The sequence below is a fragment of the Salmo salar genome, chromosome 15 (genome assembly GCF_965601325.2).
Source record: "Salmo salar chromosome 15, fSalSal1, whole genome shotgun sequence".
Taxonomy (NCBI): domain Eukaryota; kingdom Metazoa; phylum Chordata; class Actinopteri; order Salmoniformes; family Salmonidae; genus Salmo; species Salmo salar.
Window position 1 is genome coordinate 41787616 of NC_138305.1, and position 27732 is coordinate 41815347.

The 27732-nt window shown below is 41.7% G+C and overlaps 1 protein-coding gene across 32 annotated transcripts in view; it reads left to right on the plus strand.

The window, feature by feature from the left end:
* LOC106571369 (uncharacterized) overlaps window positions 1-27732 on the plus strand; it is an 87386-nt gene that overhangs the window by 43903 nt on the left and 15751 nt on the right. For 16 of the 32 annotated variants that reach the window (XM_082961752.1, XM_082961750.1, XM_082961765.1 and 13 more), the window contains 30 exons: window positions 438-464; window positions 1305-1343; window positions 1511-1552; window positions 1855-1899; window positions 2332-2376; window positions 2497-2538; window positions 2758-2814; window positions 8103-8150; window positions 9220-9438; window positions 11077-11124; window positions 11210-11245; window positions 11828-11863; window positions 11942-11989; window positions 12080-12127; window positions 12372-12407; window positions 12494-12541; window positions 12632-12679; window positions 20486-20533; window positions 20637-20675; window positions 20753-20821; window positions 21071-21214; window positions 21321-21365; window positions 21656-21703; window positions 21779-21817; window positions 22257-22325; window positions 22474-22521; window positions 24978-25025; window positions 25128-25166; window positions 25244-25312; window positions 25461-25508. In XM_082961752.1, coding sequence (XP_082817878.1) covers window positions 438-464; window positions 1305-1343; window positions 1511-1552; window positions 1855-1899; window positions 2332-2376; window positions 2497-2538; window positions 2758-2814; window positions 8103-8150; window positions 9220-9438; window positions 11077-11124; window positions 11210-11245; window positions 11828-11863; window positions 11942-11989; window positions 12080-12127; window positions 12372-12407; window positions 12494-12541; window positions 12632-12679; window positions 20486-20533; window positions 20637-20675; window positions 20753-20821; window positions 21071-21214; window positions 21321-21365; window positions 21656-21703; window positions 21779-21817; window positions 22257-22325; window positions 22474-22521; window positions 24978-25025; window positions 25128-25166; window positions 25244-25312; window positions 25461-25508 — 1665 coding nt within the window. The remainder of the gene's footprint in view (window positions 1-437; window positions 465-1304; window positions 1344-1510; window positions 1553-1854; window positions 1900-2331; window positions 2377-2496; window positions 2539-2757; window positions 2815-8102; window positions 8151-9219; window positions 9439-11076; window positions 11125-11209; window positions 11246-11827; window positions 11864-11941; window positions 11990-12079; window positions 12128-12371; window positions 12408-12493; window positions 12542-12631; window positions 12680-20485; window positions 20534-20636; window positions 20676-20752; window positions 20822-21070; window positions 21215-21320; window positions 21366-21655; window positions 21704-21778; window positions 21818-22256; window positions 22326-22473; window positions 22522-24977; window positions 25026-25127; window positions 25167-25243; window positions 25313-25460; window positions 25509-27732) is intronic. The other 16 variants (XM_082961753.1, XM_082961767.1, XM_082961775.1 and 13 more) reach the window with 12 other exon arrangements.

A 27732-nucleotide genomic window follows, 5' to 3' on the forward strand; every position in this document is an offset into this window, starting at 1 on the left:
TCATTGTTCCTCTCTAATCAGAGACTGATTTAGACCTGGGACACCAGGTGGGTGCAATTAATTTAATTATCAGGTAGAACAGAAAACGAGCAGGCTTCGGACCTCGCAGGGTAAGAATTGAATGCCCCTGATATAGAGTATGTAGTCTATATCTATACATCTCTATACAACGTGTCAATGTGTTTTCTATTTGATAGCTCTATGCTAGATATGCATATGACATGATCATTGCATGATACAGTATGCACTCTGAGTTGTTGACTTTGTAGTGTCTCAAGCATGGTGTAAGAGAAAAGGTTTAGGCAATCAAAATGAACACTGGTCTGTAACAATTTCATATTAGATGAGTCTGAGAGTATTTTAAAATGAACTAATAATATACACTTACATATACAACTTTATGACTTGTTTGACCATAACCATTTCCTCATCCACAGCTAAAAAGGCCACTCCTGACCGGAAGAGTATGTGTTGTGAAGCTGATATTTCATGTTGCTTTGAATGTAGCTTTGAAAGTAGCTTAGAGACTAGAGAGGTTTGATGAACCAATTCAATCTTAGTGCAAAGCTGTTCATCTTTGAAGTGGTAGAGGATCTTTAATTCTCTTCCAGTTTGATCAGAAATCTTTTTAAAGTTAAAGATGAAACAGAGATTGAATTGTAGATTCTTGATGGTTTATCCGCTTCCCCGCTTAGCCACGTTTGTCAGAAGTAGTTAGCTGTACAGTATGATTAAGCCAATTATAATCTTAGCTATTGCAATTTTCAAACATTTGACATTTTCAGTCATTTTTCTGTAATATGGTTTTATTTTAAAACAGCTATACATTCAAATCAAATCAATATCAAATCAAATGTTATTGGTCACATACACATGGTTAGCAGATGTTAATGCGAGTGTAGCGAAATGCTTGTGCTTCTAGTTCCGACAGTATAGTGATATCTAACAGGTAATCTAACAATTCCACAGCAACTACCTAATCACACAAATCTAAAGGGGTGGAATAAGATTATGTACATATAAATATATGGATGAGCGATGATCGAGAGGCATAGGCAAGATGCAACAGATGGTATAAAATACAGTATATACATATGAGATGAGTACGTAAGATATATCAACATTATTAAAGTGGCATTATTAAAGTGATTAGTGATTCATTTATTAAAGTGGCCAATGATTCCTGAACGTGTTCTCTAAAAGTTTGGCATTCAGCTTTGGCACACAACTACAGCACTATAGAGGATATATAAGAATGGGTTTACAATGTTCTCTTGTGTCATGTATTCTGTGTTCATTTTCAGAGGCCCCTAAAAAGGAACCAGCAGTGAGAACTAAGAGAGGTACCGTTGGACAACTATGTATTTTCTGTACATTTACTGTGTATTTCAATGTTGATAATACATAATATTAGGTAATGCAGAAACATGCTGAAGGTAGTAGTTGCTCTATTTATGAGAACATCAATGACATATTCATTATTGTTATGTGATTTTTTTCTATTACAAAGAACGAGACATGTGCAAGCCAGTTGAGAACACCAAAAGGAGAGGTAGGACTAATCTTCATTTTCAGCTGAAAGACAAATGTTTCATCTTGAGGAGACGGTTGCAATTTTGAAATATTTCTTTAAGTTGAATGGCAAGTACAGTGAACTTACGCAATAGCCTACTATATTGTTTGTATTTGAAATGAAGAACAGCTTTACACACAAGTGAAATGCTGTTTGCAAGTTATTTGAATAAAACAAAACGCAACATTGAATAAATAAAAAATATTCTAAGATTGCTTTGCCCCTTTGAATGTGTGGTTGATCGTCTCTCTGTAACTCCTCTAACAATGTCATTGAACCAGAGGTTGCAAGGCAATTGGAGCTAGAAGAGGTGATCAGAAAGAGAGGTACAGTATTTTTAAATACAGTACAGACCCAAGTTGAATGACTTAGCCGTATATATGTATAAAGGATATATAAAATATATATTCAATGATTTGTCAATGCCCCTGAGCAGTACAGTGCAGAACAGTACAGACTTCTGTATAGTTTGATGGATACAGAACAAAATACTCAATGATAAAAGGTATTATTTTCTGTGTCTTACAATTCATGAAAAGACACACATAGCGCTCACTGCTTAAAGAAAGTAAATTGTCCGGTTTTAAACTGCCCAGTTTTATTTAATTCAAATCAGTCATATATGTGTGGAGATCACCTTCTACTCCTCAGTTCTCCTAGTGGGGAGAGTAAGGTCTTTAGAGCGGCTGAGGTGGAAAAATACTTCAAAGTCACCTATCAGATGTAACCCTGCTGTGCCATTCCCTTTCCCTCCTTAGAACTCAGACTTAAAAAGGAAGAGAAGGAGAAGTCCACAAAGAAAGGTAACTCAGTCATGCATTAATTAAAGCTATTTTTAAGAGTCAGAGTCTGTGCCAGGACTTGTGTTATGTTTGTCCAACACCTCATGTCTTTACTTCTGTCCTCTTTTTATCATATTGCAGATTCTCAACATGTAGATGCGGGGGTACCTGCGCCTGCACCAGGTAAATGTGTCTTCTTCATGGTACCGTTCAGATAGCACTGTCTCATCTTAGGACACATTGCAGTACGAGAGAACATACAGTAGACAAGAATCAGACCACATTTTGAGTATGTTGTCTTTCTATTACATTGAAACACTATTTCAAGCAACAGATTATTTAATACATTGACGTTTCATAGCATGCATGTTCTGTATGAATGTGTGATGTTGTATGTTGTAGTTCCCACCTGTCAACCCACACCAGTCTACTGGCCATCATCACCTCCTGGCTGGTATCGTAAGTATGCACTAACGCTCTGAAGCACCTCCTAAATATACTGTATAACAATAGTAATAATAATAACTTTATTATCTGCTTCATACATATTCAAATCAGTGGTAATTGGTCTGTTCTGTATGTCACTCTTCTATTACAGTAATAATACAATCCTTAATATGTCCTGTATATGTCCAGTATAGGAATATGTCCTGTATATGTCCAGTATAATATGTCCTGTATATATCCTGTATATGTCCGGTATAATATGTCCTGTATATATCCTGTATTTGTCCAGTATTATGTCCTGAATATGTCCAGTATAATATGTCCTGTATATAGCCTGTAGCCAGTATAATATGTCCTGTATAATATGTCCTGTATATGTCCAGTATAATATGTTCTGCATATGTCCAGTATAATATGTCCAGTATAATATGTCCCGCATATGTCCAGTATAATATGTCCTGTATATGTCCAGAATAATATGTCCAGTATAATATGTCCTGTGTATGTCCAGTATAATATGTCCTGTATATGTCCAGTATAATTAGTCCTTTATATGTCCAGTATATGTCCAGAATAATATGTCCAGTATAATATTGTAAGGGCTGTCTTCAGGAAAGGACCAAAATGCAGCAGAGTTAGTATTCATCCTTCAATTTATTTGGAAAGAACACTATACAAAAACAAGGAAACTGACAGCCAACAGTCCTGTCAGGTGCAACCACACTAAACAAGAAACAATTACCCACAAAACCCAAAGGAAAAACATGCTCCTTATGTGTGACTCCCAATCAGCAGCAACGAGCACCACCTGTGCCTGATTGGGAGCCACACACATGGCCCAAAACAAAGAAATACCAAAACATAGAAAAAGGAACATAGAACGCCCACCCAATGTAACACCCTGGCCTAACCAAAATAAAGAACAAAAAACCCCTCTATGGCCAGGGCGTTACAGTACCCCCCCCCAAAGGTGCGGACTCCGGCCGCAAAACCTGACTCTGAAGGGGAGGGTCCGGGTGGGCCTTCTTACGGCGGCGGCTCAGGTGCGGGATGTGGCCTCTGCTCCACCCTTGACGTCGCCCTCTTATGTGGCGCACCTGGCCGCGCCGAAGGTCTGGTGGGCGACGCTGACTGCGCCCGGCTGGCGACGCTGACTGCGCCCGGCTGGCGACCGGCGATGGTTGCGCCCTGCTGGCGGGCGACCCTGGTTGCGCCTGGCGGCGATGGTTGCGCCCGGCTGGCGGGCGACCCTGGTTGCGCCCGGCGGCGATGGTTGCGCCCGGCTGGCGGGCGACCCTGACTGTTGACTGGCGGGCAGCTCTGACGACTGTTTACTGGCGGGCAGCTCTGACGACTGTTGACTGGCGGGCAGCTCTGACGACTGTTGACTGGCGGGCAGCTCCGACGACTGTTGACTGGCGGGCAGCTCCGACGACTGTTGACTGGCGGGCAGCTCCGACGACTGTTGACTGGCGGGCAGCTCCGACGACTGTTGACTGGCGGGCAGCTCCGACGACTGTTGACTGGCGGGCAGCTCTGGACAGGTGAGACCCACTGGAGGCCTAGTCCTGGGAGGTGGCACAGGACGGACCAGGATGGGGAGACCCACTGGAGGCCTAGTCCTGGGAGGTGGCACAGGACGGACCAGGATGGGGAGACCCACTGGAGGCCTGGTCCGAGGAGGAGGCACAGGATAAACCGGGCTGTGGGGGAGCACTGGAGTTCTGGTACGGACACTCTTTACCCATACTCCAGGCTGAATGCCCACCTTGGCCCGGCACGGGCGGGGAGCAGGCATTGGGCGAACTGGACCCTCCCAGCGCTCTGGAGACACAGTGCGCAACGCCGGCGCAGGATAACCTGGACCGAGGAGGCGCACTGGAGACCAGACACGCTGAGCTGGCACCATCCGCCCTGGCTCGATGCCTGCACTCGCATGGCACTTGCGGGGGACTGGTATGTAGCGCACCGGGCTTTGAACGCGCACTGGGGACACCGTGCGCTCCACAGCATAACACGGTGTCTTACCAGTACCACGCTGCTTCCGGTAAGCACGGGGAGTTGGCTTAGGTCTACCACCTGACTCCGCCAATCTCCCCGTGTGCCCCCCCCCCAAAAAAATTGTGGGGCTGCCTCCCGTGTCCGTTGCGCTCCCTTTCCTCATACCAGCGCCTCTCAGCTCTCGCCGCCTCGATCTCCCACTGCGGGCGGCGATAATCCCCAGCTTGAGCCCATGGTCCTTTCCCGTCCAGGATTTCCTCCCAAGTCCATGACTCCAGATAGCTTCTCTCCTGGTGCCTCTCCTTGTGCTGCTCCTTCCTCTGCTGCTTGGTCCGTTGTTGGTGGGTAATTCTGTAAGGGCTATCTTCAGGAAAGGACCAAAATGCAGCAGAGTTAGTATTCATCCTTCAATTTATTTGGAAAGAACACTATACAAAAACAAGGAAACTGACAGCCAACAGTCCTGTCAAGTGCAACCACACTAAACAAGAAACAATTACCCACAAAACCCAAAGGAAAAACATGCTCCTTATGTGTGACTCCCAATCAGCAGCAACGAGCACCACCTGTGCCTGATTGGGAGCCACACACATGGCCCAAAACAAAGAAATACCAAAACATAGAAAAAGGAACATAGAACGCCCACCCAATGTAACACCCTGGCCTAACCAAAATAAAGAACAAAAAACCCCTCTCTATGGCCAGGGCGTTACAAATATGTCCAGAATAATATGTTCTGTATATGTCCAGTATAATATGTTCTGTATATGTCCAGTATAATATGTCCTGTACATGTCGAGTATAATATGTCCTGTATATGTCCAGTATAATATGTCCAGTATAATATGTTCTGCATATGTCCAGTATAATATGTCCAGTATAATATGTTCTGTACATGGCAAGTATAATATGTCCTGTATATGTTCTGTATAATTTGTCCTGTATATGTTCTGTATAATTTGTCCTGTATATGTTCTGTATAATTTGTCCTGAATGTGTTCTGTATATGTCCAGTTTAATATGTCCTGTATATATCCTGTATATTATGTCCTGTATATATCCTGTATATTTCCAGTATAATATGTCCTGTGTATGTCTAGTATAATGTGTCCTATATATGTCCAGTATAATATGTCCAGTATTATATGTCCTGCATAATATGTCCTGTGTATGTCCAGTATTATATGTCCTGTATAATATGTCCAGTATTATATGTCCTGTATAATATGTCATGTATGATATGTCCAGTATGTGTCCTGTATATATCCAGTATAATATGTCCTGTATATGTCCAGTATAATATGTCCTGTATATGTCCAGTATAATATGTCCTGTATAATATGTCCAGTATAATATGTCCAGTATAATATGTGCTGTGTATGTTCTGTATATGTCCAGTATAATATGTCCTGTATATGTTCTGTATATGTCCAGTGTAATATGTCCTGTATATATCCTGTATATTTCCAGTATAATATGTCCTGTATATATCCTGTATATGTCCAGTATAATATGTCCAGTATAATATGTCCTGTATAATATGTCCAGTATAATATGTCCAGTATAATATGTCCAGTATAATATGTGCTGTGTATGTTCTGTATATGTCCAGTATAATATGTCCTGTATATGTCCTGTATATGTCCAGTATAATATGTCCTGTATAATATGTCCTGTATAATATGTCCAGTATAATATGTCCAGTATAATATGTCCAGTATAATATGTGCTGTGTATGTTCTGTATATGTCCAGTATAATATGTCCTGTATATGTTCTGTATATGTCCAGTGTAATAGCCTGTCCTGTATATTTCCAGTATAATATGTCCTGTATATATCCTGTATATGTCCAGTATAATATGTCCTGTATAATATGTCCATGTATAATATGTGCTGTGTATGTTCTGTATATGTCCAGTATAATATGTCCTGTATATGTTCTGTATATGTCCAGTGTAATATGTCCTGTATATATCCTGTATATTTCCAGTATAATATGTCCTGTATATGTCCAGTATAATATGTCCAGTATAATATGTCCTGTATAATATGTCCAGTATAATATGTCCAGTATAATATGTGCTGTGTATGTTCTGTATATGTCCAGTATAATATGTCCTGTATATGTTCTGTATATGTCCAGTGTAATATGTCCTGTATATATCCTGTATATTTCCAGTATAATATGTCCTGTATATATCCTGTATATGTCCAGTATAATATGTCCAGCATAATATGTCCTGTATAATATGTCCAGTAAAATATGTCCAGTATAATATGTGCTGTGTATGTTCTGTATATGTCCAGTATAATATGTCCTGTATATGTTCTGTATATGTCCAGTGTAATATGTCCTGTATATATCCTGTATATTTCCAGTATAATATGTCCTGTATATATCCTGTATATATCCAGTATAATATGTCCAGTATAATATGTCCAGTATAATATGTCCAGTATAATATGTCCAGTATAATATGTGCTGTGTCATGTTCTGTCCATAATATGTCCTGTATAATATGTCCTGTATAATATGTCCAGTATAATATGTCCAGTATAATATGTGCTGTGTATGTTCTGTATATGTCCAGTATAATATGTCCTGTATATGTTCTGTATATGTCCAGTGTAATATGTCCTGTATATGTCCAGTGTAATATGTCCTGTATATTTCCAGTATAATATGTCCTGTATATATCCTGTATATGTCCAGTATAATATGTCCAGTATAATATGTCCAGTATAATATGTGCTGTGAATGTTCTGTATATGTCCAGTATAATATGTCCTGTATATGTTCTGTATATGTCCAGTGTAATATGTCCTGTATATATCCTGTATATTTCCAGTATAATATGTCCTGTATATATCCTGTATATGTCCAGTATAATATGTCCAGTATAATATGTCCAGTATAATATGTCGCTGTGAATGTTCTGTATATGTCCAGTATAATATGTCCTGTATATGTTCTGTATATGTCCAGTGTAATATGTCCTGTATATATCCTGTATATTTCCAGTATAATATGTCCTGTATATATCCTGTATATGTCCAGTATAATATGTCCAGTATAATATGTCCTGTATATGTTCTGTATAATTTGTCCTTTATATATCCTGTATATGTCCAGTATAATATGTCCAGTATAATATGTCCAGTATAATATGTCCTTTATATGTCCAGTATAATATGTCCAGTATGATATGTCCTGTATATGTCCTGTATATGTCCTGTATATGTCAAGTATAATATGTCCTTCTCAAACTTGACTGAAAATAATCAATTTATCTTCCAGTGCATCACATTTTCACAGACAATCCATTCCCACCTACAACTATGACAGGTATTTGGTATTGTTTTAATTATTTCCAATTAGGTAATTAATTGCTAATATTAACACTATTTAAATGTGTCTGACATGTCTGTAGAGCTCTGTGTTGTAATTATGGCCAGGAGTTAATCCTGAGCATGTAACTAGACCAAGAAAACCTCCAACCCCTAGTTACTAGGGCTGAGAGTTATCTACTTCACAGCCTTTTCCACACCCACCATTTACTGTACAGATATAGGATCTTAATTTGAGACAATGTTCTATAGCAGGAAAATAATATTGCAGTAACAGGACATTTGTATTATTATATAGATTACAATTCATGTACATTTTTTGTAAGGGTTGATGCATTTTTCATAAGGGAAAATCCGGCCTGAAATTTCAAAGTGGAAATTGCAAACTTCAGAAGCCTTTTTTAAACCAAAAAACAATAAACTACAAGTTTTACATTCCCTGCATTGCAACAATGTTCTCCTGCAACAGGGTGATCAAATTAAGATCCTACATCTGTATGTCCTTATGTCCTTGTATAGGTTTCTAATTATTATCTCTTGGTAAACATTGATGTATTGTTAACAATAACCATTTTAAAAATACTAAAGATCTCCATCTTTAAATTGTTCTGCCCAATGTTCCTTTATTGTTCTATTGTGTCAGTAGCGCCTTTAGTTACAGTGGCATTTCCCAGCAGTTTCCTGGTGTTTCTCACCGAAAAGGTCTCGTGATTACAACTTAAAACAAACAGTAGACATATACTGTACATTTTCTAAATAAATATTAACAATATGTCCTATATTATTTTAAAATAAATGCTGTCTTATTAATTACTTTTATAACTTTACCAAGTGTGCAATGAAAAGACACTGTAATGGGAAGTTAATTGATCTGTCTTCCTGCTGTTTAACCTTATTTAACAACCCTTGTTTTTTTCCTTGTTGCTCAACACCTCAGCTCCTTTTTTCTCCTTGTCATCAGATGTAATTTTAATTGGCTAATATGTTTGATTCACATGTTTTATCCAAAGTTGCATTATACACGAATGTACAACTTTTTTCAGCATCTCCACTGCATATTCCAACAGCTCATCCAACTCAGTCATTTTATCAAGCTCCTCCAGCGTATCAAGTTTATCAAGCTCCTCCAGCTCAACCAGCAGCTCCAGTTCAACCAGCTGAACCAGCACCTGCACCAGCTACTCAACCAGCTGAACCAGCACCTGCACCAGCTGAACCAGCAACTCAACCAACTGAACCAGCACCTGGACCTGCACCGGCAACTCAACCAGCTTCATGGACTCAAGGTAATTATTCTCTCAGAACTAAAGCTCTAACTTAGTTGGTAATATTAGAATAACAAGGTCATTTTCACTAAAGGGACAGGGTGCTTGCAAATCAAATATATATTATAAAATAAACTATAATAAAATGTATGTATATTGCTTCCACACAGATAGACATAATATACTGCTAAAAAAAATAAAGGGAACACTAAAACAACACATCCTAGATCTGAATGAAAGAAATAATCTTATTAAATACTTTTTTCTTTACATAGTTGAATGTGCTGACAACAAAGTCACACAAAAATAATCAATGGAAATCCAATTTATCAACCCATGGAGGTCTGGATTTGGAGTCACACTCAAAATTAAAGTGGAAAACCACACTACAGCCTGATCCAACGTTGATGTAATGCCCCTAAAACAAGTCAAAATGAGGCTCAGTAGTGTGTGTGGCCTCCACGTACCTGTATGACCTCCCTACAACGCCTGGGCATGCTCCTGATGAGGTGGCGGATGGTCTCCTGAGGGATCTCCTCCCAGACCTGGACTAAAGCATCCGCCAACTCCTGGACAGTCTGTGGTGCAACGTGGCGTTGGTGGATGGAGCGAGACATGATGTCCCAGATGTGCTCAATTGGACTCAGGTCTGGGGAACGGGCGGGCCAGTCCATAGCATCAATGCCTTCCTCTTGCAGGAACTGCTGACACACTCCAGCCAAATGAGGTCTAGCATTGTCTTGCATTAGGAGGAACCCAGGGCCAACCGCACCAGCATATGGTCACACAAGGGGCGAATTTGCCAATCTTGGTGTTCTCTGGCAAAGGCCAAACGTCCTGCACGGCGTTCGGCTGTAAGCACAACCCCCACCTGTGGACGTCGGGCCCTCATACCACCCTCATGGAGTCTGTTTCTGACCGTTTGAGCAGACACATGCAAATTTGTGGCCTGCTGGAGGTCATTTTGCAGGGCTCTGGCAGTGCTTCTCCTGCTCCTCCTTGCACAAAGGCGGAGGTAGCAGTCCTGCTGCTGGGTTGTTGCCCTCCTACGGCCTCCTCCACGTCTCCTGATGTACTGGCTTGTCTCCTGGTAGCGCCTCCATGCTCTGGACACTACGCTGACAGACACAGCAAACCTTCTTGCCACAGCTCGCATTGATGTGCCATCCTGGATGAGCTGCACTACCTGAGCCACTTGTGTGGGTTGTAGACTCCGTCTCATGCTACCACTAGAGTGAAAGCACCGGCAACATTCAAAAGTGACCAAAACATCAGCCAGGAAGCATAGGAACTGAGAAGTGGTCTGTGGTCCCCACCTGCAGAACCACTCCTTTATTGGGGGTGTCTTGCTAATTGCCTATAATTTCCACCTGTTGTCTATTCCATTTGCACAACAGCATGTGAAATGTATTGTCAATCAGTGTTGCTTCCTAAGTGGACAGTTCGATTTCACAGAAGTGTGATTGACTTGGAGTTACATTGTGTTGTTTAAGTGTTCCCTTTATTTTTTTGAGCAGTGTACTTTGTGAGGAAAACAGTAATCTTCTGTTCTCTCCATATAAATGAAAATGCTCATATCTGATGTTTTATTTCGATTTATTGACCCTTGATACTATACTTGAAAGGATACTCTTAACAGATGTTTTTTTGTCATTGAAGAACCACAGGCTCCCAAAGAAAAGCAGAAGGCTGCCACCATAAAGAAGGGTATGGACATATTGTATTGATTCAAAGGGATACACTTACATAACTTGTTCTTGTTTGATCTGAACACATTATTCTTAACCCCCAGTTCCAAAGGAAAAGACCAAGGCAGCTGCCCCAAAGGGTAAGGTACTCTCTACAAACCAAATCATCCTTCACACTTACTGAAAACATGTACTTCTCACCGAATATGTTGTACTCTTCGCCGAATATGTCGTATGTGAGAGAGAAGGACCAAGGCGCAGCGGGATTGTGGATGCTCATGTTTTAATTCAAAAAAGGAGTAAAGCATCCACTGGAAAATCAATGCACACGACAGGAACAGTCTTACAGGCATACAAAAACGCAGTGCAAGAACAATTCCCCAAAACCCCAAAGACAAACACACACACCTATATAGGACTTCCAATCAAAGGCAACTATACACACCTGCCTTCAATTGGAAGTCCCAATCACCAACACAACATTCAACAAACACAAACCACCTGCCACATCCTGACCAAGACTAAGCAATACGCCCTCTGCTGGTCAGGACGTGACAGTACTGAATATATACTGTTATGTAAATGCACTCAACAGTAAGGGTTTCAGTGTTAGAAGTTACCTAAGGTAAAGGTAATATAGCTGCTTATAAGTGTTACACCAAAGCATACACACATCAATAACATTTTCTACTCATATTTTGTCAATAATGTATTTTTTCCAGAGCCAGAGCCCCCTAAAGAAAAAGTCAAGAAGCAAGGTAACAATTTGTACAGTTAAGCTGTATCATTGCTTTCTGTATTTGAATACAGTTATTATCTCTTGCCTTGTATTCTAGACGCTGTTGTGTCCAAAGAGAAGGTCAAACCAGCTGTTGTAAAGAAAGGTACAGATTTTGTATTGCATTATTAATAACATACTGCATGCTTGACTTTTATTGGAAAATATTGAGCATTTGATGATATTGTCATTCCAGAAGCTGTTGTCTCCAAAGAAAAGACAAAACCTACCACAATGAAGAAAGGTACTTTGTTGCATGTTGTAATAATATTACACGTAACATTAGCTCGCGAGCTAATGTTAGCTAGCTAATAGTATACTTTAACTTGAAATGTAAATGCACTCAACGGTAAGGGTTTCAGTGTTAGAAGTTACCTAAGAAGTTACCTAAGGTAAAGGTAATATAGCTGCTTGTAAGTGTTACACCAAAGCATACACACATCAATAAGATTTTCTTCTGATATTTGTCAATAATGTATTTTTTCCAGAGCCAGAGCCCCCTAAAGAAAAAGTTAAGAAGCAAGGTAACAATTTGTACAGTTAAGCTGTATCATTGCTTTCTGTATTTGAATACAGTTACATAGTTTATATCTCTTGCCTTGTATTCTAGATGCTGTTGTGTCCAAAGAGAAGGTCAAACCAGCTGTTGTAAAGAAAGGTACAGATTTTGTAGTGCATTATTAATGACATACTGCATGCTTGACTTTTATTTGAAAATGTTGAGCATTTGATGATGTTGTCATTCCAGAAGCTGTTGTCTCCAAAGGAAGGACCAAACCTACCACAATTAAGAAAGGTACTTTATTGCATGTTGTAATAATTTTACAACTAGCTAATAGTATACTTTAACTTGAAATGAAAATGATTTTCTGACACAATTAGAAACATGTAATATCTGAAAATGTAGCTAGCTAGTCTACCTTGCCCGTATACATGGATGGACGCTTCTCCCTCTCTGTCACGGATGCCATGGTTGCCCTTAGCTTGAAAATGTAATTTGGAGACAGGTGTTTTATACAACAGCCTTCTGTGTGTTCTCTTTTCGACTCCCTTTCCATATTTGCAATCAAACGGCAGAATTTTATCCATATCCTTAGCTATCGTTATCAAATTCCACCAGGCATTCCACTGATTTCAAAACTCGGTCCTCCAGAAAGTGGAGAGCAACACCTTTACAATTCCACTTTGTGATATCTTTTGAAAAAAGCAGCAGTAGAAAGGATTACCTACACATACTGACCAGCTTCCGTTATAGACAGAAGTGTGCTACATGGCAGACCAATCCAAACTCATCTCTCGGCAACTTCCGTGGCTAAACCAACTAGGCTCTTAATTTAACAATTGTATTTGTATTTATAGATTTACATTTTACATTTAAGTCATTTAGCAGACGCTCTTATCCAGAGCGACTTACAAATTGGTGCATTCACCTTATGATATCCAGTGGAACAACCACTTTACAATAGTGCATCTAAATCTTTTTAGGGGGGGGGGGGGGTTGGAAGGATTACTTTATCCTATCCCAGGTATTCCTTAAAGAGGTGGGGTTTCAGGTGTCTCCGGAAGGTGGTGATTGACTCCGCTGTCCTGGCGTCGTGAGGGAGCTTGTTCCACCATAGGGGTGCCAGAGCAGCGAACAGTTTTGACTGGGCTGAGCGGGAACTGTGCTTCCTCAGAGGTAGGGGGGCCAGCAGGCCAGAGGTGGATGAGCGCAGTGCCCTCGTTTGGGTGTAGGGACTGATCAGAGCCTGAAGGTACGGAGGTGCCGTTCCCCTCACGGTTCCGTAGGCAAGCACCATGGTCTTGTAGCGGATGCGAGCTTCAACTGGAAGCCAGTGGAGAGAGCGGAGGAGCGGGGTGACGTGAGAGAACTTGGGAAGGTTGAACACCGGACGGGCTGCGGCGTTCTGGATGAGTTGTAGGGGTTTAATGGCACAGGCAGGGAGCCCAGCCAACAGCGAGTTGCAGTAATCCAGTCGGGAGATGACAAGTGCCTGGATTAGGACCTGCGCCGCTTCCTGTGTGAGGCAGGGTCGTACTCTGCGAATGTTGTAGAGCATGAACCTACAGGATCGGGTCACCGCCTTGATGTTAGTGGAGAACGACAGGGTGTTGTCCAGGGTCACGCCAAGGTTCTTAGCACTCTGGGAGGAGGACACAATGGAGTTGTCAACCGTGATGGCGAAATCATGGAACGGGCAGTCCTTCCCCGGGAGGAAAAGCAGCTCCGTCTTGCCGAGGTTCAGCTTGAGGTGGTGATCCTTCATCCACACTGATATGTCTGCCAGACATGCAGAGATGCGATTCGCCACCTGGTTATCAGAAGGGGGAAAGGAGAAGATTAATTGTGTGTCGTCTGCATAGCAATGATAGGAGAGACCATGTGAGGATATGACAGAGCCAAGTGACTTGGTGTATAGCGAGAATAGGAGAGGGCCTAGAACAGAGCCCTGGGGGACACCAGTGGTGAGAGCACGTGGTGCGGAGACAGATTCTCGCCACGCCACCTGGTAGGAGTGACCTGTCAGGTAGGACGCAATCCAAGCGTGGGCCGCGCCGGAGATGCCCAACTCGGAGAGGGTGGAGAGGAGGATCTGGTGGTCCACAGTATCAAAGGCAGCAGATAGGTCTAGAAGGATGAGAGCAGAGGAGAGAGAGTTAGCTTTAGCAGTGCGGAGAGCCTCCGTGACACAGAGAAGAGCAGTCTCAGTTGAATGACCAGTCTTGAAACCTGACTGATTTGGATCAAGAAGGTCATTCTGAGAGAAATAGCAAGAGAGCTGGCCAAGGGCGGCACGTTCAAGAGTTTTGGAGAGAAAAGAAAGAAGGGATACTGGTCTGTAGTTGTTGACATCGGAGGGATCGAGTGTAGGTTTTTTCAGAAGGGGTGCAACTCTCGCTCTCTTGAAGACGGAAGGGACGTAGCCAGCAGTCAAGGATGAGTTGATGAGCGAGGTGAGGTAAGGGAGAAGGTCTCCGGAAATGGTCTGGAGAAGAGAGGAGGGGATAGGGTCAAGTGGGCAGGTTGTTGGGCGGCCGGCCGTCACAAGACGCGAGATTTCATCTGGAGAGAGAGGGGAGAAAGAGGTCAAAGCACAGGGTAGGGCAGTGTGAGCAGAACCAGCGTTGTCGTTTGACTTAACAAACGAGGATCGGATGTCGTCGACCTTCTTTTCAAAATGGTTGACGAAGTCATCCGCAGAGAGGGAGGGGGGGGGGGGGAGGAGGATTCAGGAGGGAGGAGAAGGTGGCAAAGAGCTTCCTAGGGTTAGAGGCAGATGCTTGGAATTTAGAGTGGTAGAAAGTGGCTTTAGCAGCAGAAACAGAAGAGGAAAATGTAGAGAGGAGGGAGTGAAAGGATGCCAGGTCCGCAGGGAGGCGAGTTTTCCTCCATTTCCGCTCGGCTGCCCGGAGCCCTGTTCTGTGAGCTCGCAATGAGTCGTCGAGCCACGGAGCAGGAGGGGAGGACCGAGCCGGCCTGGAGGATAGGGGACATAGAGAGTCAAAGGCTGCAGAAAGGGAGGAGAGGAGGGTTGAGGAGGCAGAATCAGGAGATAGGTTGGAGAAGGTTTGGGCAGAGGGAAGAGATGATAGGATGGAAGAGGAGAGAGTAGCGGGAGAGAGAGAGTGAAGGTTGCGACGGCGCAATACCATCCTAGTAGGGGCAGAGTGAGAAGTGTTGGAGGAGAGCGAGAGGGAAAAGGATACAAGGTAGTGGTCGGAGACTTGGAGGGGAGTTGCAATGAGATTAGTGGAAGAACAGCATCTAGTAAAGATGAGGTCAAGCGTATTGCCTGCCTTGTGAGTAGGGGGGGAAGGTGAGAGGGTGAGGTCAAAAGAGGAGAGGAGTGGAAAGAAGGTGGCAGAGAGGAATGAGTCAAAGGTAGACGTGGGGAGGTTAAAGTCACCCAGAACTGTGAGAGGTGAGCCATCCTCAGGAAAGGAACTTATCAAGGCGTCAAGCTCATTGATGAACTCTCCAAGGGAACCTGGAGGGCGATAAATGATAAGGATGTTAAAACCTCTTACATCTAGACGTTCCGCTAGCGGAACACCTGCTCCAATATCCAATGATGGGCGTGGCGCGAAATACAAACTCCTCTAAAATACAAAAACTTCAATTTTTCAAACATATGACTATTTCACAGCATTTTAAAGATAAGACTCTCCTTTATCTAACCACACTGTCCGATTTCAAAAAGGCTTTACAACGAAAGCAAAACATTAGATTATGTCAGCAGAGTACCAAGCCAGAAATAATCAGACACCCATTTTTCAAGCTAGCATATAATGTCACAAAAACCCAGATGACAGCTAAATGCAACACTAACCTTTGATGATCTTCATCAGATGACAACCCTAGGACATTATGTTATACAATACATGCATGTTTTGTTCAATCAAGTTCATATTTATATCAAAAACCAGCTTTTTACATTAGCATGTGACGTTCAGAACTAGCATACCCCCCGCAAACTTCCGGGGAATTCGCTAACATTTTACTAAATTACTCACGATAAACGTTCACAAAAAGCATAACAATTATTTTAAGAATTATAGATACAGAACTCCTCTATGCACTCGATATGTCCGATTTTAAAATAGCTTTTTGGTGAAAGCACATTGCAATTCTAAGTACATAGCCCAGGCATCACGGGCTAGCTATTTAGACACCCGACAAGTTTAGCACTCACCAATATCAGCTTTACTATTATAAAAGTTTCATTACCTTTTGTTGTCTTCGTCAGAATGCACTCCCAGGACTGCTACTTCAATAACAAATGTTGGTTTGGTCCAAAATAATCCATCGTTATATCCGAATAGCGACGTTTTGTTCGTGCGTCCCAGACACTATCTGAAATGGTAAATCAGGGTCGTGCGCATGGCGCAATTCGTGACAAAAAAAATCTAAATATTCCATTGCCGTACTTCGAAGCATGTCAACCGCTGTTTAAAATCCATTTTTATGCCATTTTTCTCGTAAAAAAGCGATAATATTCCGACCGGGAATCTCCTTTTAGCTAAACTGAGGAAAGTAAACAAAGCTTTCGGTCGACGCGGGCACGCGCCTGAGTCTCACAGTACTGTAACCAGCCACTACCCAAACGCGCTACTTTTTTTCAGCCAGAGCCTGCAAAGCCACGATTCAGCTTTTTGCCGCCTTCTGAGACCCTATGGCAGCCGTAGGAAGTGTCACGGGACAGCTAAGATCCTCACTCTTCAATAAACAGAGACAAGAAGAACGACACCTTGTCAGACAGGCCACTTCCTGCCTGAAACCTTGTCAGGTTTTTGCCTGCCAAATGAGTTCTGTTAAACTCACAGACACCATTCAAACAGTTTTAGAAACTTTGGAGTGTTTTCTATCCATATGTAATAAGTATATGCATATTTTAGTTACTGGGTAGGAGTGGTAACCAGATTAAATCGGGTATGTTTTTTATCCAGCCGTGAAAATACTGCCCCCTAGCCATAACAGGTTAAGCTTGAAAGGGCTGGTAACTGTGACAGCATGGAATTCAAAGGAGGCGATAGACAGATGGGTCAGGGGAGAAAGAGAGAATGTCCACTTGGGAGAGATGAGGATTCCAGTGCCACCACCCCGCTGGCCAGATGCTCTCGGGGTATGCGAGAACACGTGGGCAGACGAGGAGAGAGCAGTAGGAGTAGCAGTGTTATCTGTGGTAATCCATGTTTCCGTCAGCGCCAAGAAGTCGAGGGACTGGAGGGTAGCATAGGCAGAGATGAACTCTACCTTGTTGGCCGCAGACCGGCAGTTCCAGAGGCTGCCGGAGACCTGGAACTCCACGTGGGTCGTGCGCGCTGGGACCACCAGGTTAGAGTGGCAGCGGCCACGCGGTGTGAAGCGTTTGTATGGCCTGTGCAGAGGGGAGAGAACAGGGATAGACAGACACATAGTTGACAGGCTACAGAAGAGGCTACGCTAATGCAAAGGAGATTGGAATGACAAGTGGACTACACGTCTCGAATGTTCAGAAAGTTAAGCTTACGTTGCAAAAATCTTATTGACTAAAATAACTAAAATGATACAGTACTGCTGGCTGGTGAAGTAGGCTAGCTAGCAGTGGCTGCGTTGTTGACTTTGTTTGAAAGTGTAGCTGGCTAGGTAACCTCGATAGTTTCAGTACTACACCTTATCATGATACAAAGGCAACTATGTAGCTAGCTAACATAGCACTAATCAAGACGTTCCTTTGTAATGTATTTAGTTTCTACAATGCTGCTCGTCGGTAATAGTTGGCTAGGTTTGGAAAAATGGCGTCGCGGGGGACGAAAATAGCTGGCTAGCTAACCTCGATAATTACTCTAAGCTACACAATTATCAAACTATGACAAAGACAACTATGTAGCTAGCTAACACTGCACTAGTCAAATCGTTCCGTTGTAATGTATTAGTTTCTACAGTGCTGCTAGTCGTTAAAGGTTGGCTAGCTAGCAGTGTGTTTGATGATGACTAGGTGTGTTGACTAAGTCTGGAGTCTGGACAACGGCGTCGCGGCGCGGCTGGCTAGCTAACCTCGATAATTACTCTAAACTACACAATTATCTTAGATACAAAGATGGCAAAGACAACTATGTAGCTAGCTAACACTACACTAATCAAGTCGTTCCGTTGTAATGTAATAGTTTCTACAGTGCTGCTAGTCGGTAGAAGTTGGCTAGCTAGCAGTGTTGACTAAGTTAGGAGAACGCGTCGCGGAGGACAGAAATAGCTGGCTAGCTAACCTCGATAATTACTCTAAACTACACAATTATCTTTGATACAAAGACGGCTATGTAGCTAGCTAAAAAAATTGCTCAGATCAAACAAATCAAACCGTTGTAATGTAATGGCTTACAAGTTTGTTATTAAGGCACATGAAAGTTCACATGTTCCAGAAGGCATTTCTGCCAAAAAACACACTTTGATTTAAAAAAAAAGTTTACGTTCAAATGGCTCTCCTGTGAAGTAATGAGGTGTAACTTTCACCTAGGCACCGTTTATTTTATACACAGCATTTGGAAAGTATTCAGACCCCTTAACTTTTTTCACATTTTGTTACGTTACAGCTTCATTCTAAAAAATATTAAATAAAAAAATCCTCAGTAATCTACACACAATACCCCATGATGACAAAGCAAAAACTGGTTGTTAGAAATTTTAGCAAATTTACAAAAAATAAATAACAAGTATGAGACTTGAAGTTGAGCTCAGGTGCTGTTTCCATTGATTATCCTTCAGATGATCTACAACTTGATTGGAGTCCACCTTTGGTAAATTAAATTGATTGGACATGATTTGAAAAGGCACACACCTGACTATATAAGGTCCCACAGTTGACAGTGCATGTCAGAGCAAAAAACAAGCCATGAGGTTGAAGAGATCCGAGATAGGATTGTGTTGAGGCCCCGATCTGGGGAAGGGTACGAAAACATTTCTGCAGCATTGAACGTCCCCAAGAACCCAGTGGCCTCCATCATTCTTAAATGGAAGAAGTTTGGAACCACCAAGACTCTTCCCTAGGCTGGCCGCCCTGCCAAACTGAGCAATCGGGGAAGATTGGTCTTGGTCAGGGAGGTGAGCAAGAACCTGATGATCACTCTGACAGAGCTCTAGAGTTCCTCTTTGGCGATGGGAGAACCTTCCAGAAGGACAACCATCTCGGGATCACTCCACCAACCATACCTTTATGGTAGAGTGGCCAGACTGAAGCCACTCTTCAGTAAAAGGCACATGACAGCCGGCTTGTAGTTTGCCAAAAGGCACCTAAAGCCTCTCAGACCATGAGAAACAAGATTCTCTGGTCTGATGAAACCAAGATTGAACTGTTCGACGATGAATGCCAAGCGTCACCTCTGGAGGAAACCTGACATGCTGTGGGGACATTGTTCAGCGGCATGGATTGGAAGACTAGTCAGGATCGAGGGAAAGATGAATGGACCAAAGTACAGAGAGATCCTTGATGAAACCCTGCTCCAGAGCGCTCAGGACCTCCAACTGGGATGAAGGTTCACCTTCCAACAGGACAACGACCCAAAGCAAACAGCCAAGACAACCCAAAGAGTGGCTTCGGGACAAGTCTCTGAATGTCCTTGAGTGGCCCCGCCAGAGCCTGGACATGAACCCGATAAAACATCTCTGGAGAAACCTAAAAATAGCTGTACAGCGACACTCCCCATCCAACCTGGCAGAGCTTGAGAGGATCTGCAGAAAAGAATGGGAGAAACCCCCCCCCCCAACTACAGGTGTGCCAAGCTTGTAGAGTCATACCCAAGAAGAATTGAGGCTGTAAACACTGCCAAAGGTGCGTCAACAAAGTACTGAGTAAAGGGTCTGAATACTTATGTAAATGTGATATTTATTTTTCAAAAATTGGCAACAATTTTTTTTAAACGGTCTTTTATTTGTCATTATGGGGTATTGTGTGTAGATTGATGAGGAAAAAACTATTTAATCAATTTTAGGATAAGGCTGTAACTTAATAAAAAATGTGGAAATAGTGAAGGGGTCCGAATCCTTTCCTAAGGTACTGTATACGTTTTCCTTTCAAGGTTGTTCAGTTGGTGAAATTAAGTGTTTGGTCTGTGTTCTTTGTTTCAGAGGTTGTTGTTTCCAAAGATAAAGCTAAAACAACAGCTGCCAAGAAAGGTAATGAATATATTTAGTTGCTATAGGATTCTCATTGCAACATTGAGCTGCATGAATATTGTATTTTGAATGATGAGCATATTTTGCATTTTCATTGTTTCAGAGCCTGTGGAAAAGGACAAAATAACTCCTACGAAGAAAGGTAACAAGAACTTAGATCAAGTTATTCCAGTCGATGAATTAACATATATTCTAACTGTAGATATATTATGATTTTAGAGCCAGCAATCTCCAAAGAAAAAGTCAAGACAAGCACTACCAAGACAACCACAAGCACTTCCAAGAAAGGTAATAGTGTATTTCACAAATGTTAACTTGAGTAGATGCTTACTATTAGTTGTAGTTAAACGCTTCTCACATTTCTTGTTTCTCTCAGAACCCTCTGCTGCAAACGCCAAAGCCGAATGGTCACTTGTAAAGAACACAACAGCGCTTCTTAATCCCAATTTGGCATAATTAACTTTTTCAATCAAGGCGATTATTATTGGTATGCTTTATGAGTATGTAATGTAATACATTAATTTGTCTCTGCACCAGTTGTTTCAGAACCTGAGCCCCTAAAAGAGAAAACTACTCCAAGAATCCCCACTATGAGGAAAGGTAACCACACAAACGTAGTGGTGCCAATGGTAAAAGCCATGGGAAGAGTTGTCGCTATAAGACCCATCCCTACAACAAAAGGTAACCACACAGCAATGCAAAAGTTCATCAAACTAAATATAGATTATTTTCAGTTCGATACAATGACAATTGGAAACATGCTGTTTAACTGTTCTAACACTTTTAGCTCCTGCAGTGAAGGAGGAGAAGCTATCCAAGGAACCTGAGACAGGTAACATGTATCTGTTGTAGCAGTGTGCAGGGCAGAAACTGTCCATTAACAGTATTATACAAACAAGTATATCATCTTTCATTTTTTTTTATCTTGCATGCAATTTACTGAATAATAAATGAATCAAAACGTTTTCCATCAGCAAAAGAGAAACCAAAAGCGTCAGAGAAAAAATGTGCAAATGATTTGACTGTGTTTTGAGTGGATTTATGTCCAGACATTTTATATATGTTTTCCTTTTAGAGTTGTTCAGTGGGTGACTAAGTGTTTGGTCTGTATTCTTGTTTCAGAGGTTGTTGTTTCCAAAGATAAAGCTAAAACAACAGCTGCCAAGAAAGGTAATGAATATATTTAGTTGCTATAGGATTCTCAATGCAACGTGGAGCTGTATGAATACTGTTTCATTGTTTCAGAACCTGTGGAAAAGGACAAAATAACACCTACGAAGAAAGGTAACAAATCAAATCAAATGTATTTATACAGCCATTCTTACATCAGCTGATATCTCAAAGTGCTGTACAGAAACCCAGCCTAAAACCCCAAACAGCAAGCAATGCAGGTGTAGAAGCACGGTGGATAGGAAAAACTCCCTAGAAAGGCCAAAACCTAGGAAGAAACCTAGAGAGGAACCAGGCTATTAGGGGTGGCCAGTCCTCTTCTGGCTGTGCCGGGTGGAGATTATAACATCACATGGCCAAGATGTTCAAATGTTCATAAATGACCAGCATGGTAAAATAATAATAATCATAGTAGTTGTTGAGGGTGCAACAAGTCAGTAACACAAGAGTAAGTGTCAGTTGGCTTTTTTATAGCCATAACAACAACTTAGATCAAGTTATTCCAGTTGATGAATTAACATATATTCTAACTGTGGATATATTATGGTTTTAGAGCCTGCAATCTCCAAAGAAAAAGTCAAGACAAGCACTACCGAGACAACCACAAGCACTTCCAAGAAAGGTAATAGTGTATTTCACAAATGTTAACTTGAGTAGATGCTTACTATTAGTTGTAGTTAAAAGCTTGTGGTTTTGTAGTGCATTATTAATAACATAACTGCATGCTTGACTTGTATTGGAAAATATTGAGCATGATGTTGTCATTCCAGAAGCTGTTGTCTCCAAAGAAAAGACAAAACCTACCACAATGAAGAAAGGTACTTTATTGCATGATGTAATAATATTACACATAACATTAGCTCGCGAGCCAGCCAGCCAGCTAGCATGTTCTAGCTAGCTAGTAGTACACTTTAACTTGAAATGAAAACGACTTTCTGACAAAATGTAAAAATGTGCAATATCTGAAAATGTAGCTAGCTAGACTACCTTACCCGTATACATGGATGGACGTTTCTCCCTCTCTGTCATGGATGCCATGGTTGCCCTTAGTTTGAAGATGTAATCTGGAGACAGGTGTTTTATGCAACAGTCTTCTGTGTTCTCTTTTCAACTCTCTTTCCATATTTGCAATCAAACGGCAGAAATTTCTCCATATCCTTACCTTACCAATTCCACCGGGCATTCCACTGATTTCAAAACTCTTTCCTCCAGAAAGTGGAGAGCAACACCTTTTCAATTCCATTTTGTGATATCTTTTGAAAAAAGCAGCGGTATAAAGGATTACCTACACATACTGACCAGCTTCTGTTATAGACAGGAGCGTGCTACATGGCAGACCGATCCGAACTCATCTCTCGGCGTGTCCAGCCCACCCAATATCTCAGCCAAACATGCCTAACGGGAAGGTTCCTATCTTTTTTCATGGCTAAACCAACTAGGCTCTTAATTAACAATTGTATTTGTATTTACAGATGGCATACAAGTTTGTTATTAAGGCACATGAAAGTCCACACGTTCCAGAAGGCATTTCTGTCAAAAAACACATTTAGATATATTTTTTAAGTTTACATTCAAATGGCTCTGCTGTGAAGTAATGACGCGCAACTTACGCCTAGGCACCGTTTATTTTATACACTGCCTTTGGAAAGTTTTGAAGACTCCTTGACTTTTTTTCACATTTTCTTACGTTACAGCCTTATTCAAAAATGTATTAAATAAATAAAAATCCTCAGCAATCTACACACAATACCCCATAATGGCAAAGCTAAAACAGGTTGTTAGAAATTGTAGAAAACTTATAAAAATTAAAAAACAGAAATACCTTATTTACATAAGTATTCAGATCCTTTGCTATGAGACTCGAAGTTGAGCTCAGGTGCATCAAGTTTCCATTGATTAGCCTTCAGATGTTTCTACAACTTCATTGGAGTCCACCTTTGATAAATTCAATTGATTGGACGTGATTTGAAAAGGCACACACCTGTCTATATAAGGTCCCACAGTTGACAGTGCATGTCAGAGCAAAAAACAAGCCATGAGGTCGAAGAGCTCCGAGATAGGATTGTGTTGAGGCCCCGATCTGGGGAAGGGTACGAAAACATTTCTGCAGCATTGAACGTCCCCAAGAACACAGCGGCCTCCATTATTCTTAAATGGAAGAAGTATGAAACCACCAAGACTCTTCCTAGAGCTGGTCGCCTGGCCGAAGTGAGCAATCGGGGGAGATCGGCCTTGGTCAGAGAGGTGAACAAGAACCCGATGGTCACTCTGATGGAGCTCTAGAGTTACTGTGGCGATGGGAGAACCTTCCAGAAGGACAACCATCTCGGGAGCACTCCACCAACCATACCTTTATGGTAGAGTGGCCAAACTGAAGCCACTCTTCAGTAAAAGGCACATGACAGCGGCTTGTAGTTTGCCAAAAGGCGCCTGAAGACTCTCAGACCATGAGAAACAAGATATTCTGGTCTGATTAAACCAAGATTGAGCTCTTTGACCTGAATGTCAAACGTCACATCTGGAGGAAACCTGGCACAATCCCTACAGTGAAGCATGGTGGTGGCAGCATCATGCTGTGGGGATGTTGATCAGCGGCAGGGACTGGGAAACTAGTACTGATCGAGGGAAAGATGAACAGAGCAAAGTACAGAGAGATCCATGATGAAACCCTGCTCCAGAGCGCTCAGGACCTCCAACTGGGGTGAAGGTTCAACTTCCAACATTACAACGTCCCTAAGCAAACAGCCAAGACAACACAGGAGTGGCTTCATGACAAGTCTCTGAATGTCCATGAGTGGCCCCGCCAGAGCACGGACATGAACCTGATTGAACATCTCTGGAGAGACCTGAAAATAGCTGTGCACCGACCCTTCCCATCCAACCTGGCAGAGAAGAATGGGAGAAACTCCCCAACTACAGGTGTGCCAAGCTTGTAGAGTCATACCCAATAATCAAGCCTGTAAACACTGCCAAAGGTGCTTGAACAAAGTACTGAGTAAAGGGTCTGAATACTTATGTAAATGAAATATTTCATTTTTTTCATAAATTGTCAACAATTTCTAAAAAACTGTTTTTGATTTGTCATTATGGGGTATTGTGTGAAGATTGATGAGGAAAAAACTATTTAATCAATTTTAGAATAAGGCTGTAACGTAAAAACAAATTAGAAAATGGTGAAGGGGTCTAAATACTTTCTTAAGGCACTTTATATGATTTCCTTTCAAGGTTGTTCAGTTGGTGAAATTAAGTGTTTGGTCTGTGTTCTTTGTTTCAGAGGTTGTTGTTTCCAAAGATAAAGCTAAAACAACAGCTGCCAAGAAAGGTAATGAATATATTTAGTTGCTATAGGATTCTCATTGCAACATTTAGCTGCATGAATATTGTATTTTGAATGATGAGTATATTTTGCATTTTCATGTTTCAGAGCCTGTGGAAAAGGACAAAATAACTCCTACGAAGAAAGGTAACAAGAACTTAGATCAAGTTATTCCAGTTGATGAATTAACATATATTCTAACTGTGGATATATTATGGTTTTAGAGCCTGCAATCTCCAAAGAAAAAGTCAAGACAAGCACTACCAAGACAACCACAAGCACTTCCAAGAAAGGTAATAGTGTATTTCACAAATGTTAACTTGAGTAGATGCTTACTATTAGTTGTAGTTAAAAGCTTGTGGTTTTGTAGTGCATTATTAATAACAAAACTGCATGCTTGACTTTTATTGGAAAATATTGAGCATGATGTTGTCATTCCAGAAGCTGTTGTCTCCAAAGAAAAGACAAAACCTACCACAATGAAGAAAGGTAATTTATTGCATGATGTAATAATATTACACGTAACATTAGCTCGCGAGCCAGCCAGCCAGCTAGCATGTTCTAGCTAGCTAGTAGTACACTTTAACTTGAAATGAAAACGACTTTCTGACAAAATTAGAAATGTGCAATATCTGTAAATGTAGCTAGCTAGACTACCTTACCGTATACATGGATGGACGTTTCTCCCTCTCTGTCATGGATGCCATGGTTGCCCTTAGTTTGAAGATGTAATCCGGAGACAGGTGTTTTATGCAACAGTCTTCTGTGTTCTCTTTTCAACTCCCTTTCCATATTTGCAATCAAACGGCAGAAATTTCTCCATATCCTTAATTTACCAATTCCACCGGGCATTCCACTGATTTCAAAACTCGGTCCTCCAGAAAGTGGAGAGCAACACCTTTTCAATTCCATTTTGTGATATCTTTTGAAAAAAGCAGCGGTATAAAGAATTACCTACACATACTGACCAGCTTCTGTTATAGACAGGAGCGTGCTACATGGCAGACCGATCCGAACTCATCTCTCGGCATGTCCAGCCCACCCATTATCTCAGCCAAACATGCCTAACGGGAAGGTTCCTATCTTTTTTCATGGCTAAACCAACTAGGCTCTTAATTAACAATTGTATTTGTATTTACAGATGGCATACAAGTTTGTTATTAAGGCACATGAAAGTCCACACGTTCCAGAAGGCATTTCTGTCAAAAAACACATTTAGATATATTTTTTAAGTTTACATTCAAATGGCTCTCCTGTGAAGTAATGACGCACAACTTACGCCTAGGAACCGTTTATTTTATACACTGCCTTTGGAAAGTTTTTAGACTCCTTGACTTTTTTTCACATTTTCTTACGTTACAGCCTTATTCAAAAATGTATTAAATAAATAAAAATCCTCAGCAATCTACACACAATACCCCATAATGGCAAAGCTAAAACGGGTTGTTAGAAATTGTAGCAAATTTATAAAAAGTAAAAAACAGAAATACCTTATTTACATAAGTATTCAGATCCTTTGCTATGAGACTCAAAGTTGAGCTCAGGTGCATAAAGTTTCCATTGATTAGCCTTCAGATGTTTCTACAACTTCATTGGAGTCCACCTTTGTTAAATTCAATTGATTGGACATGATTTGAAAAGGCACACACCTGTCTATATAAGGTCCCACAGTTGACAGTGCATGTCAGAGCAAAAAACAAGCCATGAGGTCGAAGAGATCAGAGATAGGATTGTGTTGAGGCCCCGATCTGGGGAAGGGTACGAAAACATTTCTGCAGCATTCAACGTCCCCAAGAACACAGCGGCCTCCATCATTCTTAAATGGAAGAAGTATGAAACCACCAAGACTCTTCCTAGAGCTTGTCGCCTGGCCAAAGTGAGCAATCGGGGGAGATGGGCCTTGGTCAGAGAGGTGAACAAGAACCCGATGGTCACTCTGATGGAGCTCTAGAGTTACTGTGGCGATGGGAGAACCTTCCAGAAGGACAACCATATCGGGAGCACTCCACCAACCATACCTTTATGGTAGAGTGGCCAAACTGAAGCCACTCTTCAGTAAAAGGCACATGACAGCGGCTTGTAGTTTCCCAGAAGGCGCCTAAAGCCTCTCAGACCATGAGAAACAAGATATTCTGGTCCGATGAAACCAATATTGAACTCTTTGACCTGAATGCCAAGCGTCACGTCTGGAGGAAACCTGGCACAATCCCTACGGTGAAGCATGGTGGTGGCAGGATCATGCTGTGGGGATGTTGATCAGCGGCAGGGACTGGGAAACTAGTCCTGAGTGAGGGAAAGATGAACAGAGCAAAGTACAGAGATATCCATGATGAAACCCTGCTCCAGAGCGCTCAGGACCTCCAACTGGGGTGAAGGTTCAACTTCTAACATTACAACGTCCCTAAGCAAACAGCCAAGACAACACAGGAGTGGCTTCATGACAAGTCTCTGAATGTCCATGAGTGGCCCCGCCAGAGCACGGACATGAACCAGATTGAACATCTCTGGAGAGACCTGAAAATAGCTGTGCACCAACACTCCCCATCCAACCTGGCAGAGAAGAATGGGAGAAACTCCCCAACTACAGGTGTGCCAAGCTTGTAGAGTCATACCCAATAATCAAGGCTGTAAACACTGCCGAAGGTGCTTCAACAAAGTACTGAGTAAAGAGTCTGAATACTTTTGTAAATGTGATGTTTCATTCATTTATTTT